The sequence below is a fragment of the Siniperca chuatsi genome, linkage group LG18 (genome assembly GCF_020085105.1).
Source record: "Siniperca chuatsi isolate FFG_IHB_CAS linkage group LG18, ASM2008510v1, whole genome shotgun sequence".
NCBI lineage: Eukaryota > Metazoa > Chordata > Actinopteri > Centrarchiformes > Sinipercidae > Siniperca > Siniperca chuatsi.
Genome location: NC_058059.1, coordinates 987,096 through 1,006,749, shown reverse-complemented (window position 1 = coordinate 1,006,749; position 19,654 = coordinate 987,096). Strand labels below are relative to the sequence as shown.

Here is a 19,654-nt window from a genome sequence, read left to right as displayed (position 1 = left end):
CTTCACATCACTGACTGCCACAAAATGAAATCTAGTTGTGTCTTTCTTGTACATTATTTTAATACATATTTCAAACAAATGAAACAAAACAATAAAAAACAAAGTTTACAAAGAGAATAAAACTTCTCTGTAAGAAACGAACTCAAAGGAGTTGTTGTGTTTTTAAATCTGTGGGCAGATCTAAAGGCATCATCAGCAGGTCGTCCACTTCCTCCTGAAGAGCTGCAGCTTTTTCATTCACAAGCATCTGGAACACAGAGAGACATCATCTGATAGACACAAGCAGTTCACACGTTAATTATCATATTCAAACTTTCCTGTATGAAAGCGTGATGATGTAAACATCAGGTAAACATGACTCACTTTAGCAGAAGCCACGATCAGGTCGGCTTGTTTCTTGTAGAGGTTTTCTATCGTCTTGGACAGGATGGCAGGGTCGGCGTTCGCCAGGTGAGTCGGCGTTTTATAGCCAGCGTTATACAGCTGCTTCGCTCTCGACTGGAGGGAAAAAACAAACATATACGTTTCTGAAAATGATTTTCACTGCGGACGTTTCAGGAGATTCACAACAAACAAGAATCATTATTTCACCCTGAAGGTCCAGCCAGATAAAGTGCAGTGTGCATTCAGACTGGATTTAGGTCTGCAGGGGAGGGGGCTGATTTTAACATCACCTGCTCTGGTCAGTGAATCTAATCCCATGTGGGTCATTTTCACCCCCCCAGTAATAACTACAACCACAATGACCTTTTTTTCTGTGAAAAACAGATAGATGCTAACATGCTAACACCAACGTATCGGCCTGTTTGGGAACCAACATGACGACATGAAAACATTAAAGCTATCAGGAGAGCGAGACCCTGTAACAGCTCATCAGATGTGATGTCAGCTGCAGGTCGGTGCTGCTGTTCTCTCTACAGACACGTCTGTTAGCCTGTCTGTGTTCACATGTAGTCAAACTGTCCCATTAAAGCAGCCGAACCAGCAGTCAGCAGCTCCTGTCTGCAGTGGACCCGTGGACGGACAGACAGCTGTCTCTGGATCACTGTGAGACTGAAGGAAACTTAGAAACAGGAGGATTCTCAGGCAGGTTCTGCAGGTTTCTTCTCTGGGGTCTCAGCTGGTTTCTGGAGATTTATTCTGGACGGACGTCAGAGACGATGATCTCCTCTGGAAGTGTGAGTCACACCGAACAATTCGATGTGAGTTTCAGGTATTTGTGTTCGACTGAGTTATGACTCTGAGAAGGAGAGCGCTGTTTGACTCAGATCCACCTCCTGCAGTGTCGTTGCCTCCCCTCCAGCTCTCCGGCGCCCCCCTGAGGAGGCTTTAGTCTCTTTAGTCCTTGTCCTGCTGAATGTCACAGACCACATCCTGTCATGTCACCAGAGTTAAAATGAGTTAAATTACTGAGGAGCTCAGTGAAGATTTCACCCCCCACCTCCCCCTGTGATGTTCATCCTGTCTGAATGCCAGTAACTATTTCATATGACTGTATATGCAACAAGTCAATATTCTCAGAAGGACAAAATCTTATCAAATAGGTAAAACGGCCTCAACCAGATCTATTTCAAAAATCTGAACCAGTGTTAATTTTGTCATCTAAAACTACGATGAAAAAACTTAAACGAAATGTACGACAGTTTTCTTCAGCGTGAACAATAAAACAAAACTAAATGATAATGTGAAAGACAGACAAATGGACAGATGAACTAATAACTGGTTAATTGCAGGTAAAACGGTATCCTCTACCGCTGAAAAAAGTCTTCTTCAGATTTAATAATCGATTAATCTGCAAACCATCGTTTGTTACAAATAAATAAAATGTCAGAAAATAGTGAAAAATATCCATCACATTTTCCCAGAATCCTCAAAAATATTAAAGCTACGATGACATGAAACCCTCACGTGAGAAGCGTTAGTGCTTGGTAGATAACTGAAACCATTAAGCACCTATCAAAATACTTGGTGATTGATTATCTGTTGATGGAATAATCGAATAAGTTGACAGAATCTTTGGCCAGATGGGACCGACGTCCTCCTCTGAGACGTTCGATAAATACAGGCTCCTATCTGTGAACGTCCACACTGACCTCCATGACTCCAGCCACCTCCATCAGGGGGATGAGCTCAGCCTTCACGCAGTAGCTCAGCCTTCGCGTCAGCTCCGTCAGCAGGGCTTTGAACGGCCAGAACTCCTCCAGCTCCTGATCACAGACACATTTCACAGACCTGAGATCAGTCTCATGACGTGCCGGAGGCAGTTTGTTATCAGATGTTAGTGGCGGCGATACCTCTGTGAAGTGCAGCACGCAGGAGCAGAAGGCCGAGGAGGAGCTGAGCAGAGTCTGAACGAAGCCTCGGCTCAGCTGGAACTTGTCGGCCACGCTCCACAGGTTCGTCTCCTTCAGTAAAGAAAACAGCACCAGAGCCAGGTACATCCTCCTCACCACCTCCACGTTCACGCTCTGAGACACAACAAGACCAGGACATGAGCTGCTTCCACTCCAGAAGAGTTTCATATCACAGTACACGCCCCCTGCAGTGGTGGGTTATTCTCCACCACCAGACCACCAAACATCAAAGGACTACAAACATCTACAACAAATAAATTCGATCTGCTTCATTATTATACTCTAAATTATTAGTTCAATATTAAACCCTCACACCTGCATTTCTTACTGACTGTTGACAGAATGCAGGAAATCCAGTTCGTCTAAAGCTGGAGATATACTTGCTTTTTAACCACGCGTTCGTGCAGACAACCGGCCGCGTCGTGAACAGAATCGTTCACATACTTGCGTACATGTACTGTAAAAAAAAAAGGAACTAAATCGATGCAGCAGAACCAGAGATGTCGTCTTTTTTTTATTCCACATATTCTTCTTCCTTGTTAAAACCTGGCGCCTACATTACCCACAATGCAACGGTTCAGTCAGAGATTGTGGAGTGTTATGCTAGCAGCGGCTAATGTAGCCTGCAGCCCCGCCCGACGCCGACTCGAGTGACATCACTTGAGGACATTTAGCAGACTTCACACAGCTCCCTCTGAGACACTAAAGGCTTTATGCTACTTTATCACATGTGCAGTAAAACTCCCCAACACCTGGAAACACCTGGAATCACACGCTGAGGTGGAAAATCAGTTAATCTTTTATATTTTAGTATCAAAAACGGGATTTGATTGACTTATTTGTGGCCACAAGCTACTAATTTTAAATTCCTAATTGCTAATTCGCACACACAAGTTAGCATGAATTACTAAATAGTGATCACAATCATCAGAATGTATACCCCTGATACTTCCTGGGCTCCATGTCCTTCTTAAAATGCAGCGTAAGTATATTTTTCCACAAGCTCTCAATAACTAATGTTTCGTCTTTTCATGTTTACACCGAGGAAATATTCAGGCTTGAGAAGAAACGTGTTCCACCAGACTTCCTCCTCTTCAGCCAAATGTAGATTAAGGTTAGGTGTTGAACCTGTGGGTTAATTCTTACCTTTTTCACCGTCTGTCCTGCAGCTTTTCTGGCAACAAAACTCTCAGGCACTCCGACGGCTGCAGACATCTTCTGCTCTGCAACTGACAGCAGGGTGAACTGCAACAAACAAAACTGACGGGTTTCCACTGAGCTGTGAAAAAGTGACTTTATAATGTCTAACAATGACTCACTACCTGTCTGAAGTACATCATCCAGTCGGGCTTGCACTGTGAAATCATGTCGTACGGTGTGACCAGGTAGACCAGGTGGAGGCAACTGTTGAGCAGCAGACCCTCCAGACCTTTAGAGAGGTCCTTGTACAGCATGTCACTGTAGGCCAGATCCACTGAGCCTGAGGACGACAGATGAGTCACAGAGCTGCACTCAAACATGTACAGTTAGCATAAAACTCATTCACACTGAGTCTGCAGCTAGCAGCTCTGTGAGGCTGCACTTACACACAGCGGCGCTTTGAGCTAAATGCTAACATCAGCGTGCTCACACTGACAGTGCTAACATGCTGATGTTTAGCCGGTATAATCATCTTAGCTTAGCGTGTTAGCATGCTAACATTAGCTAATCAGCAGTAAACACAGAGTGCAGCTGAGGCTGATGGGAGCGTCAGCAGCTCTGCAGGTCAGAAACCAAAGTGTCGGACGCGTTAACGTGTCGACCTGATGGTGGCGCTAGATGGAAAGTCAGAGGATCAGCAGAGTTATTACAGTTCATCCTGAGGGGAGCATGAACGATGAAGCACGTCTCATCACAGTCCAGATGTTTCAGTCTGAACAACGAAACTGATCAAAGGAAGTAAAAGTTTATCAGACAAGTCAGAAATAAACAATAAAGTTAGTTAAATAATTTAAATGTAAATTTATTTTACTCTTCTATTTAACTTTTCACCAGCTCATTTCATTTTTCAACTCTTTCCCCCCATTTAATTATCTCTGGAGGTAGAAAATTAAATAAATCTCTTTTTTAACTGATTGGAGGATACAGTAAAGGTATGAAGCTTTCGATCATTTAACTAACTGTATTATTTACTGATGTATTCAGTTATATTTTCAACTGGTTTGATTGTCTTTTACTACCTTTTGCCGGGTTGGAGGCTCAGTAATTGTCACAGCGGTTCTAAATGAAAAGTCAGAGGACCACAAAAGTGAGCGGGATTCATCCTGAGGGGAACGTGAACGTCTGGACAGAAGTTCACGAGAATCCATCCAACAGTTGTAGAGATATTTCAGTCTGGAGCCAAGTATTTATCTCTGAATTGCTCAAGTGTGACGGATTCAGACCCTTACAGACGTGAGAGTGACTGACCTTTATAAGTGGCTTTTCCCAGCTTGGTGACCTGCAGCGTTTGACCGTGAGAGTCTGCAGTCTCGGTGATGAGGTCTTTGTCCTTCAGGAGGTCGACGCACTGCCGCACCACCTCCCGCAGACTCTTCTCCACGCACAGCTGCCTCCGCTGGACGTACAGCAGCGTCCCACACAGGAAGTCTCTGATCTGATCCGCTGACGTGGTGATCTGCAACAGAGCAGCACCGATTCATGGGCGTCCACACAGCCGTAAAGACTTGAAGGATGTCTACCTCGGGGTAATGAGAAATAAGAAGCAGAGGGATTTACATTTAATCCAACGAGCGACAGGATGAGGCTCAGGAGGCCCTTCCCGTCGTCGTGCATCAGGTTGCTGTAACACTTTTCCATCGGGGCACACACAAGTGTCTTCGCCTGAAACAAACACAAACTAGGTGAATACACAAAGAGTGTGGAGCTGCTGGTTCAGGAAGTAGTTTACATATATTTCTTTTAATGATCTCCCCCCGCAGAGCTGAAACGACTGGTCGATTCATTGATTAGTGAATATTTCCTGGTTTTCTTAGACTTCTATGACAGTAAACTGAATTTCTTTGGGTTTTGGACTGTTGGTCAGACAAAACAAGAGATTTAAAGGCGTCCCCTTGGGGTTTAGGTAATTGTAACGGACATTTTTCACTATTTTCGGACATTTTATAGACAAAACAAATAACCAATCAATCAGCTGTAATTTCCTTAATGTTCTTCAACACAGAAACACAGGAAGATCATTTAATCAGACTGTAAGTTTATGTTCTGACCAACAGTTTGTTTCTGAGAAATCAGCTTTTTCCTGTCAGTTAACAAAACAACACCCGTTGCCACAGTTACTGAATTAAACTGGAACACAATCTGAAATCAAACTGATTGAATCTGCAGATTTTACTCAACAACAACGTTTAAAGCTCTGTGATTGGATACAGGCTTGTTGTACCTTTGACTTTTTAATCAAGGAAACAGAAGAGAGAGAGAACCGTCAGTCACCAACACTGTCTAAAGCTTTGGACGAAGCTGAAGACAAACTTTTTTTGCCCGCCATGCTTCTTCTTCATTTGTTTATTTACAGGTATGTCTCCCTCGGCGACACGAAAGTGACATCGTTGGTCGCCAAGGTCAGTCACAAATATCAAACGTGTTTAAAAAAATCTTTGTGAGAACGACTTCGGACTCTTTACACATCACACACTGTATGACTTTATCTGCAGACTGTCAACACCGGCTGACCCAGACCGGAACAGACCCGGTCCAGCGAGATACCGTCCTAATGTGCGTCCCCGCCTTTAGAGAATATGGACCAGACTTTCAGCGGTGCCTGAAGCAGCTCCTACCACCCTGCTGTGAGTGTAGTCACCATATCTCTGTCCTTGTCCTGTAGGATGAGGATGCTCTCTCCCACGGTGTCGATGCCCGCTCGGCCGGCCCGTCCCACCATCTGCTTGTACTGGCTCCTCTTCAGGAAGTCTGTGGCCACGTACGGTGAGCGCAGGATCACTCTGATTCGAGGACATCAGGGTCAACGCCAAAATAGACTCAATTTATACAGAACACGAGACATACAGAACACAGACTCATAGCGTCAAACTTTACAACATCATCCTGTAATTTGTGTAATTCTAGAGATTCCCAAACAGATTAAAGGACCAATCCAGTGTTGTTGTTTTACTACGGTACTGTACCGATCACTTCCCCATAGCATAACCCAGTGTTTCAGATTTTAAATGAATATATATGTTATTTGTAGTAAATAGCTGCTCTCTCTCTACTCACTCGCAGTGACATCAGTATGGTCCTTTAATGGATCAGTCTGGTGATATTCTCTGTTTCTTCTTGTCAACAAATCTCATGTTCAAACCAGCAGTGAACGCATCTGCTAACAGGTGTTGAATCACAGCTGATGGATCTTCTTCCTCCATCGTTGTCCAGAAACTATTAAATCACATCAGCGAGCCGCTCTGTTGCACTGCGTGACATGTTGCTTCATCACCACGAACACACACACTGTAGTTTATTCTGACTCAGCCCCACACACACCGTCCTGCTGCCCCAAACACTCACTACAGCACCACATGTGGATTCATCCGCCGCTGGAAATAGTCCCCAACAGATGCTCTGTTTCCTCCTGTTGGTCTGATAGAAACTCCAGCGAGCAGCTGTTTGAGGAAACTACTGAGCCTTTTTAAACAGGAAACTACAGATCTGTGTTTTTAAAGATTTACGTCTTCAGCAGGAACCAATGGGCTCGCAGCTGAGCGCCGCAGACAGGAAGTCAGATGGTACTGAGAGACGGACCGGCCTGTTGCTGGTTTGAGTCTGAACATGAGATTCGAAGACAAGAAGAAAAATATAAAATAGCAGCAGACTGATACTTTAAGGCAGCGGTTTTCCTGGTTGTTAAAACGTATTCAAATGAAACAATCTGGGCTTCGATTATGTAGCCGAAGCATCAGTGTAAAGGAATATCTCAATTTATATAAAAGCTGTGAACTCTCTGTCACTGCTCAATTAAGGTGGTTTGGATGTAGTTTATGAATATGGGCTTATTTTAATATAAAACATGGCTAACTATTGGCTGAAGCAGAGTCGTCCCTGCCCTGACAGTGATACCTGCCTGCTTCAGAAACCCAGAATCATCAGTGTATCAGTGGCTAACCTGCGGGCAGGTAGGTTGATCCCCGCAGCCAGGGTGGAGGTGCAGGTGAGGAGACAGAGGACCCCGTTGGAGTAGGCCTCCTCCACCAGCTTCCTCTCCTCGGAGGTCAGCCCGCTGTGGTGATAGGCCAAACCGTACGGCACCGTCCTCCTGAGCACCGGACACACCGAGCCGTTCCCGCTGTCCCTCAGCTCTCTGAGGAGGACGGCCTTCTCTGCCTCCCGGAGCCGGAGGAACTCCCTGAAAGAGTCGAGACAACAGCGCTGAATCGGTCAGAACGGTCGACGGCAGACGGCCGACGGCCGACGGCAGGTTCACTTACTCTTTCAGGTATTTGCAGATCATCCCTGCGACGTTCTCACAGTTCTTCTTGGTGGGGCAGAACACCAGGCAGGAATGTGTTGGAATGACTTCAGTCGCCAGAGCAATGATGTGATCCGGGTCCATCTTCTGCATCGCACTCGAGTACTGAGGGACGTTACAAAGATCAGACATACTGTCAGGAACATTAGTATCATTTGTAGCTAGCACTCGTAGGTACTTAGTGCCGTCTTTCCCTGTAGTACTGGTTTTACACATGCTGTCACGCTTTAAAATAAACTCAAAATTCAAAACTGAATATTAATATTTCATAAAGGAACATTAGCACCAGTGTGGTAATGGAACGAGGGGCATGAAACCTCTTTACAAATCTGTCACTTGACTCTTACACTGTAATAAGTGTTCCTATCATTTCTGTCTTACATTAAGTAGTAGCCAGCCTCAGTCAGGATAAACACATTTACAGTTTTTCTCTATTGACACAGTTGTCTTTAACTTTCACACAGTAAGATCGGCTTGCAGAACATTTAACACAAGTTTAGTTTTCGCCAGAGAGACAATATTCCCAGTGTTGTTCCTGATGAAGACAAATCTGTCGGCTCACTGTCTGTGTGAGAATATACACAGGTACAAAACCTGTGACTCTATGATCAGTGTGAAGGCACAGGTACGCAGGACACACCTGGCTGGTGTGGCACAAGATGTGATGTCAAGTCAAGTCAATTTTATTTATATAGCCCATTATCACAAATCATAAATTTGCCTCAAGTGGCTTTAAAATCTGTACAGCATACGACCCCCTCTGTCCTTAGACCCTCGATTCAGATCAGGGGAAATAAAAACTAACTGGGAAAAAATGGCAGAAACGTCAGGAAGAGCGGCAGAGGAAGGATCTCTCTTCAGCACGGACAGACGGGAAATGTAGAGCTGTGTGAACGGCTGCAACCGATGATGACATTTCTGCAGGTTAGTTCCTATCAGAGTCGGTGCGATGTGACCGGATGTAGATGACAGGACAGATATGGAGCAGTAAACAGGCTGACTGCAGTATTTTGTTATTTATATTTTCAGTTCTGTTTATCTCCACTAAATTACTTCAGGTGTGAATTCATGATTTGATGCGTTGTGTTGAAAAAGGGAGGATGTTTGTCTTTTGATGTCTTGACCGGGGAGTTTCTGTTGTGATTTTCATGACTGAATGAAGAGTTTTGAGAACACGCCACCTTTTTTTTTTTTTTTTTTTTTTTTTTTTTTTTTACAAACTGGAACACAGTTTTGTTGTTTGTCACGCCTGTTTTGGAAAACCGGCCCTTTTCTTTCTAAAATGTGTCGAAGCAACGCAGAAAAACTAAAATAAGATGCTGCCTTTGAGCTTCACAGCGACCTCATGCTGCTCTCTTTTCTCTCTGGAAGTTTATTTGACTGACAGTGACTAAAAAATGTGGTTATAACTCAAACAAACACAGTATGTGAATATTGTACTGACCTTAAAGTTGAGAGGACGTGATAATCTAAAACATTCCTCTTCCTTTGGGTCCACTTCATAGATCGTGTCCTTCAGTTTAACATACTCCTTGAGCTGGACCTGCACCGAAAACAGTTTTACTGCCAGTCGCAGAGGCAGGCTGGTACAGAATAGAGTATAATAATGAAGGAACATGTCGCCCAGTGCAACAGTGCGGCTCACTCATGTGTTTTTAATAGTTTCTGGGAGCTCTATGGCTCAGAGGAAGAAGGCTGTGATTCACGCACAACACTTGTTAGCAGATACATTCACTGCTGGGATTTGTTGACAAGAAGAAACAAAGAATATCACCAGACTTCTGGTTTAAAACACTACAGCATGCTTAAATAAACAGCTGTCAGTGCATTTAGAGCATTTAACGGGTTAAAAATCACGTACAGGTCTGAAGTCGTTCGTGTAATTTTCAGCCCTCAGAAACGTCTGCAGGTCTTTGATGTTTCCCAGAGTGGCGCTCATCCCAATAATCTGAGTCGATTCTGGAGAAGAACAGAGGAGGATCATTCGTTCGAACGGTTTCAACGAGACGACTGCGATTAAAAGAAGAAAGAAGAAGAATTAAAAGAAGAGAGGACACTTACTGCTCATGTAGAGAACTTTGGACAGGGTCATTTCAATAACAGCCCCTCTGCTGCCATCACCCAACATGTGAAGCTGCATATGGAAGACAAATGTTGACATTAAGCTCAGCATCTCTGCCTTTACTGTCACAGCTAAAACACCTTTTATTCAAACAGAGGTGTGCTTGTACCTCGTCGACCACCACCAGGCCGAGGTCACCTATCCTGCCGGTCTCTATCAGAGAGTTGACGAGGCTGTGGGCTTTCTCTATCGTAGCGATGTAAAGTGATCTGCTGTTTCTTCTCTTCACTGGAGGAAACTTGCCCTTACTGCCAGCGTACTCCTCCACCATGAAGTCCAGCTCCAGGCCAAAGCTCGCTAACCCATGTACCTGCAAAATAACCACGCAGTAGTTTCCAGCGGTTCAAAATGAAGTGCTTTGAAGGTTAAGTAAGGTGTCCCACAAGGCTCTATTCTTGGTCCTCTTCTATTCACTATAAACATAAATAATATAATCTCTGCCACGTTGTAATGTACATTTGTATGCAGATGACACCATTTTATATGCCACCCTTCTCATATGGTGCTTATAGACTGTGTAATAACAGTCAGGTTCATGTCAGGACACTGTATGAGATGGTCTAATTAAGTTTTAGTCGCAGTGTGTCAGACTGTACGACATCAGTTTTTGGGTTTTGAGTTCAGATGGTGTGATGAAGGTCGTAGGTGAATCGTAGCAGTGCGGTGAAATAGAAAAAGAAATAACCATATGTGAGCAGAAACACGTCACCATCCATTTGCACCGCTCTCAGAAACAATAAACAAACTTTGGCCACAGAGCTGACTGGATTCGTTGATTTTATTTCCCTCTTTCTCTGTGATCACGCATTTTAAATGTCAATATAGTTGATCTCACGGCACAGCTGCTGTAATTAACGTGGATTTTTGTTCATTTTGTCAGACAATGGAGTGATTATAAAATAACGATTTTATCTGAGGTCCAAAGCTTGGTAATGACAGGGTTTAGGCAGTATTTATGAGCAAATTTCACACTACTTCCAACTTCTGACAACAGAAACAGAAAAATGTGTAAATGAGAACAACTATATCATAAATTCGGCTGCATTAAAATCCAGTATATGTGATCACAGAAGGCGGGACTCTCCTGTGGTGACGTGTCTCTGTTCTGTGAGACTTTCTATGTGAATCTTTAGACTGTGTTTATTCTTGTGCACAGGTCTCTCTTGAAAAACAGATCTCGATGAGCACAAATGCTGAAGGTATTTTTACTGCATGTGGCTCTGCTTTTCTTTCGTCCCAGTACCTTCTCCTGCACCAGCGATATGTACGGTAAGATGAACAGACAGTCTTTCTTCCTGCACAGCAGCTCTCTGAGGACGAGGATCTCTGCAACAAGAGTTTTCCCTCCGCTGGTGGGAAGAGAGTAGATCAGATTCTTCCTCTCCTGAACACAGTCCAGGTTCAGACACGTCTCCTGCCAATCTGAAAAAAGAAACGGAAACTCTTCATCTCTATTTCAAGCAACATTGGCTTAAAGGAAAAGTTTGGTATTTTGAGTATTTGCCATTATCTTTTAATGTCTGTGCGGTAAATATGAAGCTACAGTCAGCATCTGGTTAGCTTAGCTTAGCATAAAGACTGGAAACAGGGAGAAACAGCTAGCCTGGCTCTGTCCAAAGGTAACAAAATCCACCTAATCCACCTGTAAAGCTCACTGATTAACATGTTATATCTGACTCGTTTAATCTGTACAAAAAGTGAAGTGTAAAAAGGCCACGTTGTTTAGCGGTTTCCCCCTGTTTCCAGTCTTTATGCTAAGCTAAGCCACATGAGAGTGGCATCAATCTGAACATCTGACTCTCAGCAAAGAAAGAGAAGAAGAGGATTTCCCAAAATGTTGAACTATTCACAGAAACATGTAGGGCTGCAACTAACGATTATTTTCATTATCAATTAATCTGCAGTAGAGCTGACAATTAGTCCATCGACAGAAAATCAATCAGCAACTGTTTTGATAATCAATTTCTAAGGAAAAATGTACCGATTATAGCTTCTCAGATGTGAATATTTGCTTCAGCAAACTGAATATCTTCTGGACTGCTGGTCGGACAAAATGAGACGTTTGAAGACGTGGGACATTGTGGTACTTCTCACCTTTTTCTGACATTTTATAGATCAAATGATTAGTGGATTCGTGGAAAAACAAATCTGAAGATCAATAATTAATAAAAAATAACCGTTAATTGCAACGCTAGTCTGCCGATCATTTTCACAATTAATCGATTAGTCTAAAAAAATATCAGAAAATAGTGAAAAATGTGCCCCCAAAGCAAGAAAACCAGCTAATCTTCACATTATAAAAGTGACTTTAATGATTATGTGATTATCAAAATTGTTGCCGATACATTTTCTGTTGATCTACTAAACAAAACCAGTGCATCACCATATAAATTCTTGATTCCTCTCAGTTTGTGCATCAGGTCTTTCACTTTGGTGGGGAGTCCAAAGAACGGCCCGAGGTCAGTCGTCTCAGCAGACACGGTCTCCATGGCCTGCATGGCGACGCTGATCTCCTCAGAAACCACCGCTTCTTTTAACACGACGGTCCGTGAAACATTAGAGGGAGCGGCTGCGTTACAGAGCATCGTCCTCTTCAGCTGATCCGTCACGCTCCTCCTCGCCTCGGTTTGTCTCTTGGTTTTATCCTCCGTGTTTCTTTCTCTTCCAGCCTCAGAGGTCCCGTCAGCGTTTCTTAAAGGTGTAGAGGTTTTATCTCCGTCCTGCAGTCTGCTCCTCTTCGCATTCTCGTTGACCTGTTCCTGAAACTGATGCTGGCTGGGCGGTAAGTCCTCGAAGGGTTCGTCTCCGAGGCCGTCTAAGATGGAGTCCGTGAGAATATCTTCACAGGACGGTCTCCAGGCGCCGTCCTTCGATGGCCGCGGAGGCGTGAAGTCCGGCTGATCCACAGAGTCGGTGTGAGCCGAACGCTGGAGGCCTCGCTGCCTTTCATCTTGTTCTGCGTCGTCCAGCTTTGCCAGGAGAGAGCTGTCCTCCAGGATGCTGTCGTAGTCCCCAAATAAATCCTCACTGTCGCTGCAGTACTGCCAACAAAACAGGGCCGTTATTCTACAGTCGTCTCATCAATGCTGAAACTGGAGCTGAAATGATTAGTTGATTAATCAATTAGTCGAGTGTAGCAGTTTCAAGCTTCCAAGGTTTCCTTTAAAACCATCATCAGGAGCCGTTTGGTGCCAGGAAACGACAGCTGATCAATACCTGCAGTGACAGCTGATTGGTCGGTTGCATTAATTAGGCAGATGATGTCGCAGACCTACACTGTTTATAAGATGAACACGTAACAACATTCAAAGCTCTCGACATCTAATAAACAACTTCAGTTTCATAGAAGCTTTCAGACGACTGTTCAAGGAAGGTCTTCTTCAGGAAGCAGGACGTCCCAGTATTTATTTGGGTCAATTATTTCTATTAATAATCTGCCCAACTGATCAATCAGCTGTCACAGTTGGTATTAATCAGCTGTTGTTTCCTGACACCAAACTGCTCCTGAAGATGGTTTTAAAGGGAAACTGATGCCTCTTATTTGTGTTTCAAATATCAGTGGATTTCCTGATTTGTGGGGCAGGAAAGTCTTTTTTTTAAGTAAAAAATGTGAAACATTTGCTGGTTCCAGCTTCTCAAATCTGAGGAATTGATGCTTTTCTTTGTCTTACATTATAGTAAAATGGACTGTTATAGACTAAACGATTAATTGAGAAAATAATCAGTTGCAGCTAGGGCTGAGCAATTAATCGAAATATTATCGAAATCGCAATGTGGCCAAGTGCAATATCCAAATCGCAGGAGCTGCAATTTTTTTTGATAAAAATTTAAAATGTGCCACAACATACATTATAAATGAGTCACTGTGGCCTACAGATCATATTCTCCAGACGTAAGGGAACATGCTTGTTTGGTACAGACTCCAGCAAAAATCACATAATTTTGTTCAGTGAAAATTAAATGCAAAAATCGGCATTCCCACTAAAATCGTGACTCATATCGCAATATCTGTCAAAAATAATCGCAAAAGGGTTTGTTTTGCATGTCCTTCAGCCCCAGCTGAAGCCTGTATGTGTATCTAAATCATTTTAATCAGCCAATCATTTACTTGATTAAAACTATTCATTTTTTGGTCAATAAATCATCAGAAAGTAGTGAAAATCAGTTTTCCCAAAACCCGAGTTGACATATTAAAACAGCTTGTTTCTTCTGGGTCCAAAACCCAAAAATGTTCAGTTTAATATGATAGAAGACAACGAAAACGAGCAAATATTCACATTTAAGAGGCTGGAACCAGTGATTGATTATCAGTCAGTTGCCTATAGATCAATTTTTTTTTTTAAATCTTGTTTTTAATGTTGTACAGCACTTTGGTTCAGTTTCGGTTGTTGGAAGGTGCTATAGAAATAAAGTTTGATTGATTGATTGATCAACTCTTGGTCAGTAACACACCTCAGCAGCTTGTACATCAGCCATGATGCTGCCGAGCCTCCAGGCTGTGGGACATGGCTGTGGACAGGTGCCTCCGCCTCTCTTCTGGGCAGGTGTCAGGTGAGTCTTCAGGCCGTCCCTCGGCCTCTTCCTCGAGGAAACTCTCTTTACTTTGATTTCTTGCTTTCCGGCATTCATCACAGTCCAGGTTCCGCTGTCTCTCCGCCCGCCTGATGCTACATGTCCAACAGGGTCAGCTAGTAAACAAACTGTGACACAGAAAGCTAACAAGCGGAACCCCGTGCACAGAGGTGGAGCTGAGACACAGACATCGTTACCAGCTTATACTTCAGTGCCCGTGTTGTTACAAGCCGTTAACAACGCCGCTAAAGCGTTAAGGTAAACGTTACCTAGTCAAGCAGTTAGTTGAGCTAGCTTACTCCTGGCAGTTTAACTCCCCAATTTGTTCCCTCAGCGCGTTAATTAGTCACTACAAACACTATAACTCAACCACAAACGCCCGTAAACATTATACAAATATGTCGCAAAAATAATTTTTAAAAAGTGGCTCCGTTGCTTTCAGCTTTGGTTAGCAAAGAGGCTGCAACAGCTCAGCGAGCATCATATTTAAAAATGGTCAACAGCGCCGTCAGAGCAAGAGAGAAATCCCGGCATCATTTCCGTCTTCGGTTTACCGGCTAACTAGCGAGCAGAGCTAAGTGTTTCAGTGCCCACATTGTTTCTTTACTTTTATTAGTTTAGCTAATAAGTAAACGTCTGAGAAGTTAATGACCAGATAACACACTTTGCTTAATCGGCGCCATTTTCTGCCAAGTTTATTTTCCTTTACCACGTTACAAAAGTGCTTAGCATGTTACTGTGGGTTAAAAACGGTAAGATTTATACAGACTCTAGTGAATAGTCACATACGTTATGTGACTATTCACCAGAGTCTGTATAAATCTTACTGGATTAGACGAATGCGACGTTGTAAGACGAGCTAACGCTACTCCTTCACCTATTCCGGAGCATTTTCATCTTGTCTTGTTATATCTTTGATGAGGGTAACATTTAATCTTTTCCGACAAAACATTAGATCTGAACTATTAAATCGCATTCGTGTCAGAAACTTAAAATCTACGAGTACCAAAAAAAAATAAAAATAATCACACATCGTATATTCATTTGGTATTCACAAATGAAGCTATATTTTACGTGTAATTTACCTCAAATTAACAAACAGTAACTTTAGAAGTGGTAGGAACGAATAGTTAGAAAACCGAGTGAAGCAGCGCACTTCCTGTTTGACAACATCCGGTCGTGTGTCAGGTCAAAATGCTCGCTCTGAGAGGGTTTCAGAGGCTCAAGCCTGTTTTATCACCACATGGAAACACAAGTAAGGCTGCAGAAAGTGCTTTAGCAACTGTGTGAATGTGTAAAATAAACTATTGATACTTGTTTTTTTAAATATAAGTTTGATTCCAGTGAGCTACAGATAATCTTGCTAATGCTAACGTTAGCCAGCGAGCTGCTATGAAAATGTTTTGTGCTCCTGCAGGTTTAAGAAGTGTTACGGCCGTTTCAAATGTAGCCCAACAAAAACACGACACGGTAGGTATTGTATCCTGTAATTGAATATGTTCGACAGTGATATATCAGTGTAACATAACGGTAATGGTGTGTTTTCTTCAGCTTGTTCAGATGGAGAACCCGTTCAAAGAGCCACAGAAAGGATGCGCTCTCTGCAGTATCACAGTGGACTACAAGAATATTCAGGCGAGTCAGGCACCTGTGTGTGTGTGTGTGTGTGTGTGTGTGTGTGTGTGTGTGTGTGGGGCACCTGTGTGTGTGTGTGTGTGTGTGTGTGTGGGGCACCTGTGTGTGTGTGTGTGTGTGTGGGGCACCTGTGTGTGTGTGTGTGTGTGGGGCACCTGTGTGTGTGTGTGTGTGTGTGTGTGTGTGTGTGTGTGTGTGTGTGTGGGGCACCTGTGTGTGTGTGTGTGGGGCACCTGTGTGTGTGTGTGTGTGTGTGTGTGGGGCACCTGTGTGTGTGTGTGTGTGTGTGTGTGTGGGGCACCTGTGTGTGTGTGTGTGTGTGTGTGTGTGTGTGTGGGCACCTGTGTGTGTGTGTGTGTGTGTGTGTGTGTGTGTGTGTGTGTGTGTGTGTGTGTGTGTGTGTGTGTGTGTGTGTGGCACCTGTGTGTGTGTGTGTGTGTGTGTGTGTGTGTGGCACCTGTGTGTGTGTGTGTGTGTGTGTGTGGGGCACCTGTGTGTGTGTGTGTGTGTGGGGCACCTGTGTGTGTGTGTGTGTGTGTGTGTGGGGCACCTGTGTGTGTGTGTGTGTGTGTGTGTGGCTCTTAAACTGATGTTAGACTGTGTGTCATTGATAATACAGTAGGTTAGCCTGTATTTCCGGTCAGTTGAATTTGGGTCCATTGCTGGAGGCTTCGTGTGTTCACGAAAGCAAACTAAAACTCACAGCAGGAAACTGAGACCACTGACGTAGATTTACCTGTTCACACCTTGTCAGTCAGCACGTTTACATGCACACAGGAAACCAGGTTACTCAGAGGCGTCAGGTTACACAGGTAAGCGAGCAACTTGTTCAGGTGAGATTTACGTGTTTTCATGTTTCAGGTAGGGAACAGGCTTCCTGGATGGTCAATCGGCTGGTTTGGCAAATGAAAAACAGAATAATAACAACATTAATAGTAAGTTGTAACTATAAACTGAAACTGGGGCCGTACTCCTGGTGCCTCGTAGTGTTCTGCACATGCTTATTGCCTTTTTACCTGAGGACCTTTGAATGCTTGTGTAACTGATCAGAGAGCAGCGAGCGTGACAGAAATAATGTCAGAATAAAACACAATCTGCATTGGGAGAAATCAAATAAAACACTACAGTAATGCTCACATAATCAGTTACAACCTGCTCGACTGCAGACGTGTTTTGCGGGTTTCCCCTCCTGTGTCTTTTAAAGAACGTATCCTGAACCTTTCCTGCTGTCGGACACCTGAAACGAAGCTTCGTCACCGTGAGCAGGAGGTGATACGAGCTCAGATACAGAGCGTGACGCGTAGCATCACTAAGTGTATTTACTCCCACCTGTCTTCTTTACAGCTGCTATCTCAGTTCATCTCGCCTCACACAGGCAGGATCTACGGTCGACACATCACAGGTGAGCAGCTGAACGTCACACTGCGTCCGAATCATTTCCTGTCTGCAGATCGATTCACGTCGTCTCTTTTCTTTTGTTTTACAGGCTTATGTGGAAGAAAACAAAGGGAAGTCTCAAAAGCTATAAAGAAAGCTCACTCGATGGGTACGTTTTCTTCGGATCGTTCTTTAAAGTGATGTTTCACCCGAAATATATCATTTTAAAATCAGACACCCTCTACAGGCAAGGTGGCCGTGGCAGGAAAAAGGCCCAGAATGCTCCTGTTTCAAGCCGAAATACGTTTAAATCGCACATTGAATGAAACGTTAAACACTGAAGTCAGTGATGGACGGTGAGGACGTGGTTTGAGACGTTTCTGTGGACATTTAGATGTTTTCTGTCCTTGAAAACTGTCGTGAATCCAACCGCAAGTTGTTTTGCATCCGAAGCCTCCAGAGGGTGAGCAATAATCCGGGGCTGCAGCTAACGATGACTTCAGTTATTCTTTTAAGAGAGTAAAACATCAGAGAACACTGAAATATGTCCAAAGTGACGTCTTCAAATGTCTCGTTTTGTCTGACCAACAGTTAGAAACCCAGAGATTCAGTTTATCATCTAAGACGAGGAAACATGTCACGTTTGAGACATTTAGCTATTTTTCTTATCGATTTAATCGACTAATCAACGCGACTTTCTCCATCCAGGTTTCATGTCGGTGACCCACAAGCATCCGCAGTTCATGAAGGATCCCAACATCTGTGGAATCAAACATCTGGATTAGCGGATCAGTGTGTGTGTGTGTGTGTGTGTGTGTGTGTGTGTTGTCTCCTGTGTTGAATCTGTAATCATTTGTTTATTAAATTATACTCCGTTATGTATGACAGATGTCGTCACATGGCATACTGAAGCCCAGAGATGATTACTGTTGTAGGAAATATTAAAGCTAAATTCTGCCTCACAAAACTTCTTCTTCTTCTTCTTGTAAAACACTTCAGGTTAGTTTGATCTCTTCGGAACGAAACAGTCTGAGCAGGCAAACTCACTCACAGGTAAAACATGTCGGTGAAACAGGAAACAAAACAGCTGAAACCCCCGAAAACGTTTCATATTAAAAACAAAGTTGTGAATCTTTCTTCCTCTGAGGTGAAACCTGCTGATTGGTCACAGCTGGTGTTTGCAGTCATGTCCACTGCTGGAAGGTAACTAAGTACATTTACTCCGGTGCTGTACTTGAGTACAAATGTGAGGTACTCGTACTGTACTTGAGTATTCCCATTTCATGACACTTTGTACTTCTGCTACATCTCAGAGGAAATATTGGACTTTTCACTGCACTACATTTAACTAGTAGCTTTACATACATACAAAATGATGATGCATCGCAAAAAATTCAACTACCAAGCAAATTCTCACATTTGAGAACCTGGGACCACTGCTAGCCACCTAAGCATAATTCTCACGCGAACAACCGAACGGATTGAGACACACTAGACTAGAGCAATTATTAAATATCTTTCTTGTTCCCCTTTTTCGTTACATATACATGGCTAAAATGTGCCTAATATTTCTTAATGAAATAATAGCATTTAAAAAAAAAAAAATTTCATTAGGCTATTTTTGGTGCCCCCTCAAGGTGCCCTACGCACAGTGCGTGATGTTGGGATGCCTGGGACAAAGCTGTTTCTTTATTAGACAGCAAAGGGCCGCGGGTTGGGATCGAACCCGAGCCACTGCGATAAGGACTCAGCCGTAATGATTGCTCTGGTATTACTCAGCCCTGGTAGCTCACCTGGCTGAAAACGATGAATCAATTATTAAAATATTTGCTGATTTATTTTGTCGATTGACTAAACGATTAATCGACTAATCGTTGCAGCTTGTTCAGAAACAGAGTCCCTGTTACTGATTTCCCATAGGGACCATAACGTCCGTCCGTCCTCCACTTTGTTCAGACTGAAGCATCAGCAGCTGCTGGACTGTGATGAGACGTGCTTCATCGTTCATGCTCCCCTCAGGATGAACTGTAATAACTCTGCTGATCCTCTGACTTTCCATCTAGCGCCACCATCAGGTCGACATGTTAACGTGTC

General features: G+C 43.5%; 2 protein-coding genes and 1 long non-coding RNA gene across 8 annotated transcripts in view; 1 reads left to right on the top strand and 2 right to left on the bottom strand.

Annotated features, from left to right (window-relative positions):
* The window catches only part of helq (helicase, POLQ like), a 180,346-nt gene extending 165,006 nt beyond the window's left edge, over positions 1 to 15,340 (bottom strand). The window contains exons 1-18 of one of the 6 annotated variants that reach the window (XM_044173582.1): positions 14,429 to 15,338; positions 12,360 to 13,017; positions 11,220 to 11,398; positions 10,086 to 10,286; positions 9,916 to 9,988; positions 9,716 to 9,813; positions 9,299 to 9,397; positions 7,814 to 7,959; positions 7,492 to 7,731; positions 6,193 to 6,334; positions 5,112 to 5,216; positions 4,803 to 5,010; positions 3,677 to 3,834; positions 3,501 to 3,599; positions 2,295 to 2,468; positions 2,094 to 2,207; positions 364 to 498; positions 31 to 269 (exon numbers count right to left, since the gene is read on the bottom strand). In XM_044173582.1, the coding sequence (XP_044029517.1) occupies positions 234 to 269; positions 364 to 498; positions 2,094 to 2,207; positions 2,295 to 2,468; positions 3,501 to 3,599; positions 3,677 to 3,834; positions 4,803 to 5,010; positions 5,112 to 5,216; positions 6,193 to 6,334; positions 7,492 to 7,731; positions 7,814 to 7,959; positions 9,299 to 9,397; positions 9,716 to 9,813; positions 9,916 to 9,988; positions 10,086 to 10,286; positions 11,220 to 11,398; positions 12,360 to 13,017; positions 14,429 to 14,605 (3,042 nt within the window). In that variant the 5' untranslated portion in view covers positions 14,606 to 15,338 and the 3' untranslated portion in view covers positions 31 to 233. Of the gene's footprint in view, positions 1 to 30; positions 270 to 363; positions 1,375 to 2,093; positions 2,208 to 2,294; positions 2,469 to 3,500; positions 3,600 to 3,676; positions 3,835 to 4,802; positions 5,011 to 5,111; positions 5,217 to 6,192; positions 6,335 to 7,491; positions 7,732 to 7,813; positions 7,960 to 9,298; positions 9,398 to 9,715; positions 9,814 to 9,915; positions 9,989 to 10,085; positions 10,287 to 11,219; positions 11,399 to 12,359; positions 13,018 to 14,428 lie in introns of those variants that run through there. The other 5 variants (XM_044173581.1, XM_044173586.1, XM_044173583.1 and 2 more) reach the window with 5 other exon arrangements.
* A 312-nt stretch (positions 15,341 to 15,652) lies between these two features.
* Positions 15,653 to 18,527, top strand: mrps18c (mitochondrial ribosomal protein S18C). The gene is made up of 6 exons (XM_044173601.1): positions 15,653 to 15,803; positions 15,966 to 16,018; positions 16,100 to 16,183; positions 17,528 to 17,585; positions 17,670 to 17,729; positions 18,269 to 18,527. The coding sequence occupies exons 1-6, from the start codon at positions 15,743 to 15,745 to the stop codon at positions 18,343 to 18,345; spliced, it is 393 nt and encodes a 130-aa protein (XP_044029536.1). The 5' UTR covers positions 15,653 to 15,742; the 3' UTR covers positions 18,346 to 18,527.
* Positions 18,374 to 19,648, bottom strand: LOC122865324. The gene is made up of 2 exons (XR_006375456.1): positions 19,238 to 19,648; positions 18,374 to 18,996 (listed from the first exon to the last, which is right to left on the bottom strand). It is a non-coding gene; the product is annotated as an uncharacterized LOC122865324 (long non-coding RNA).
* Between the last annotated feature and the right edge of the window lie 6 nt (positions 19,649 to 19,654).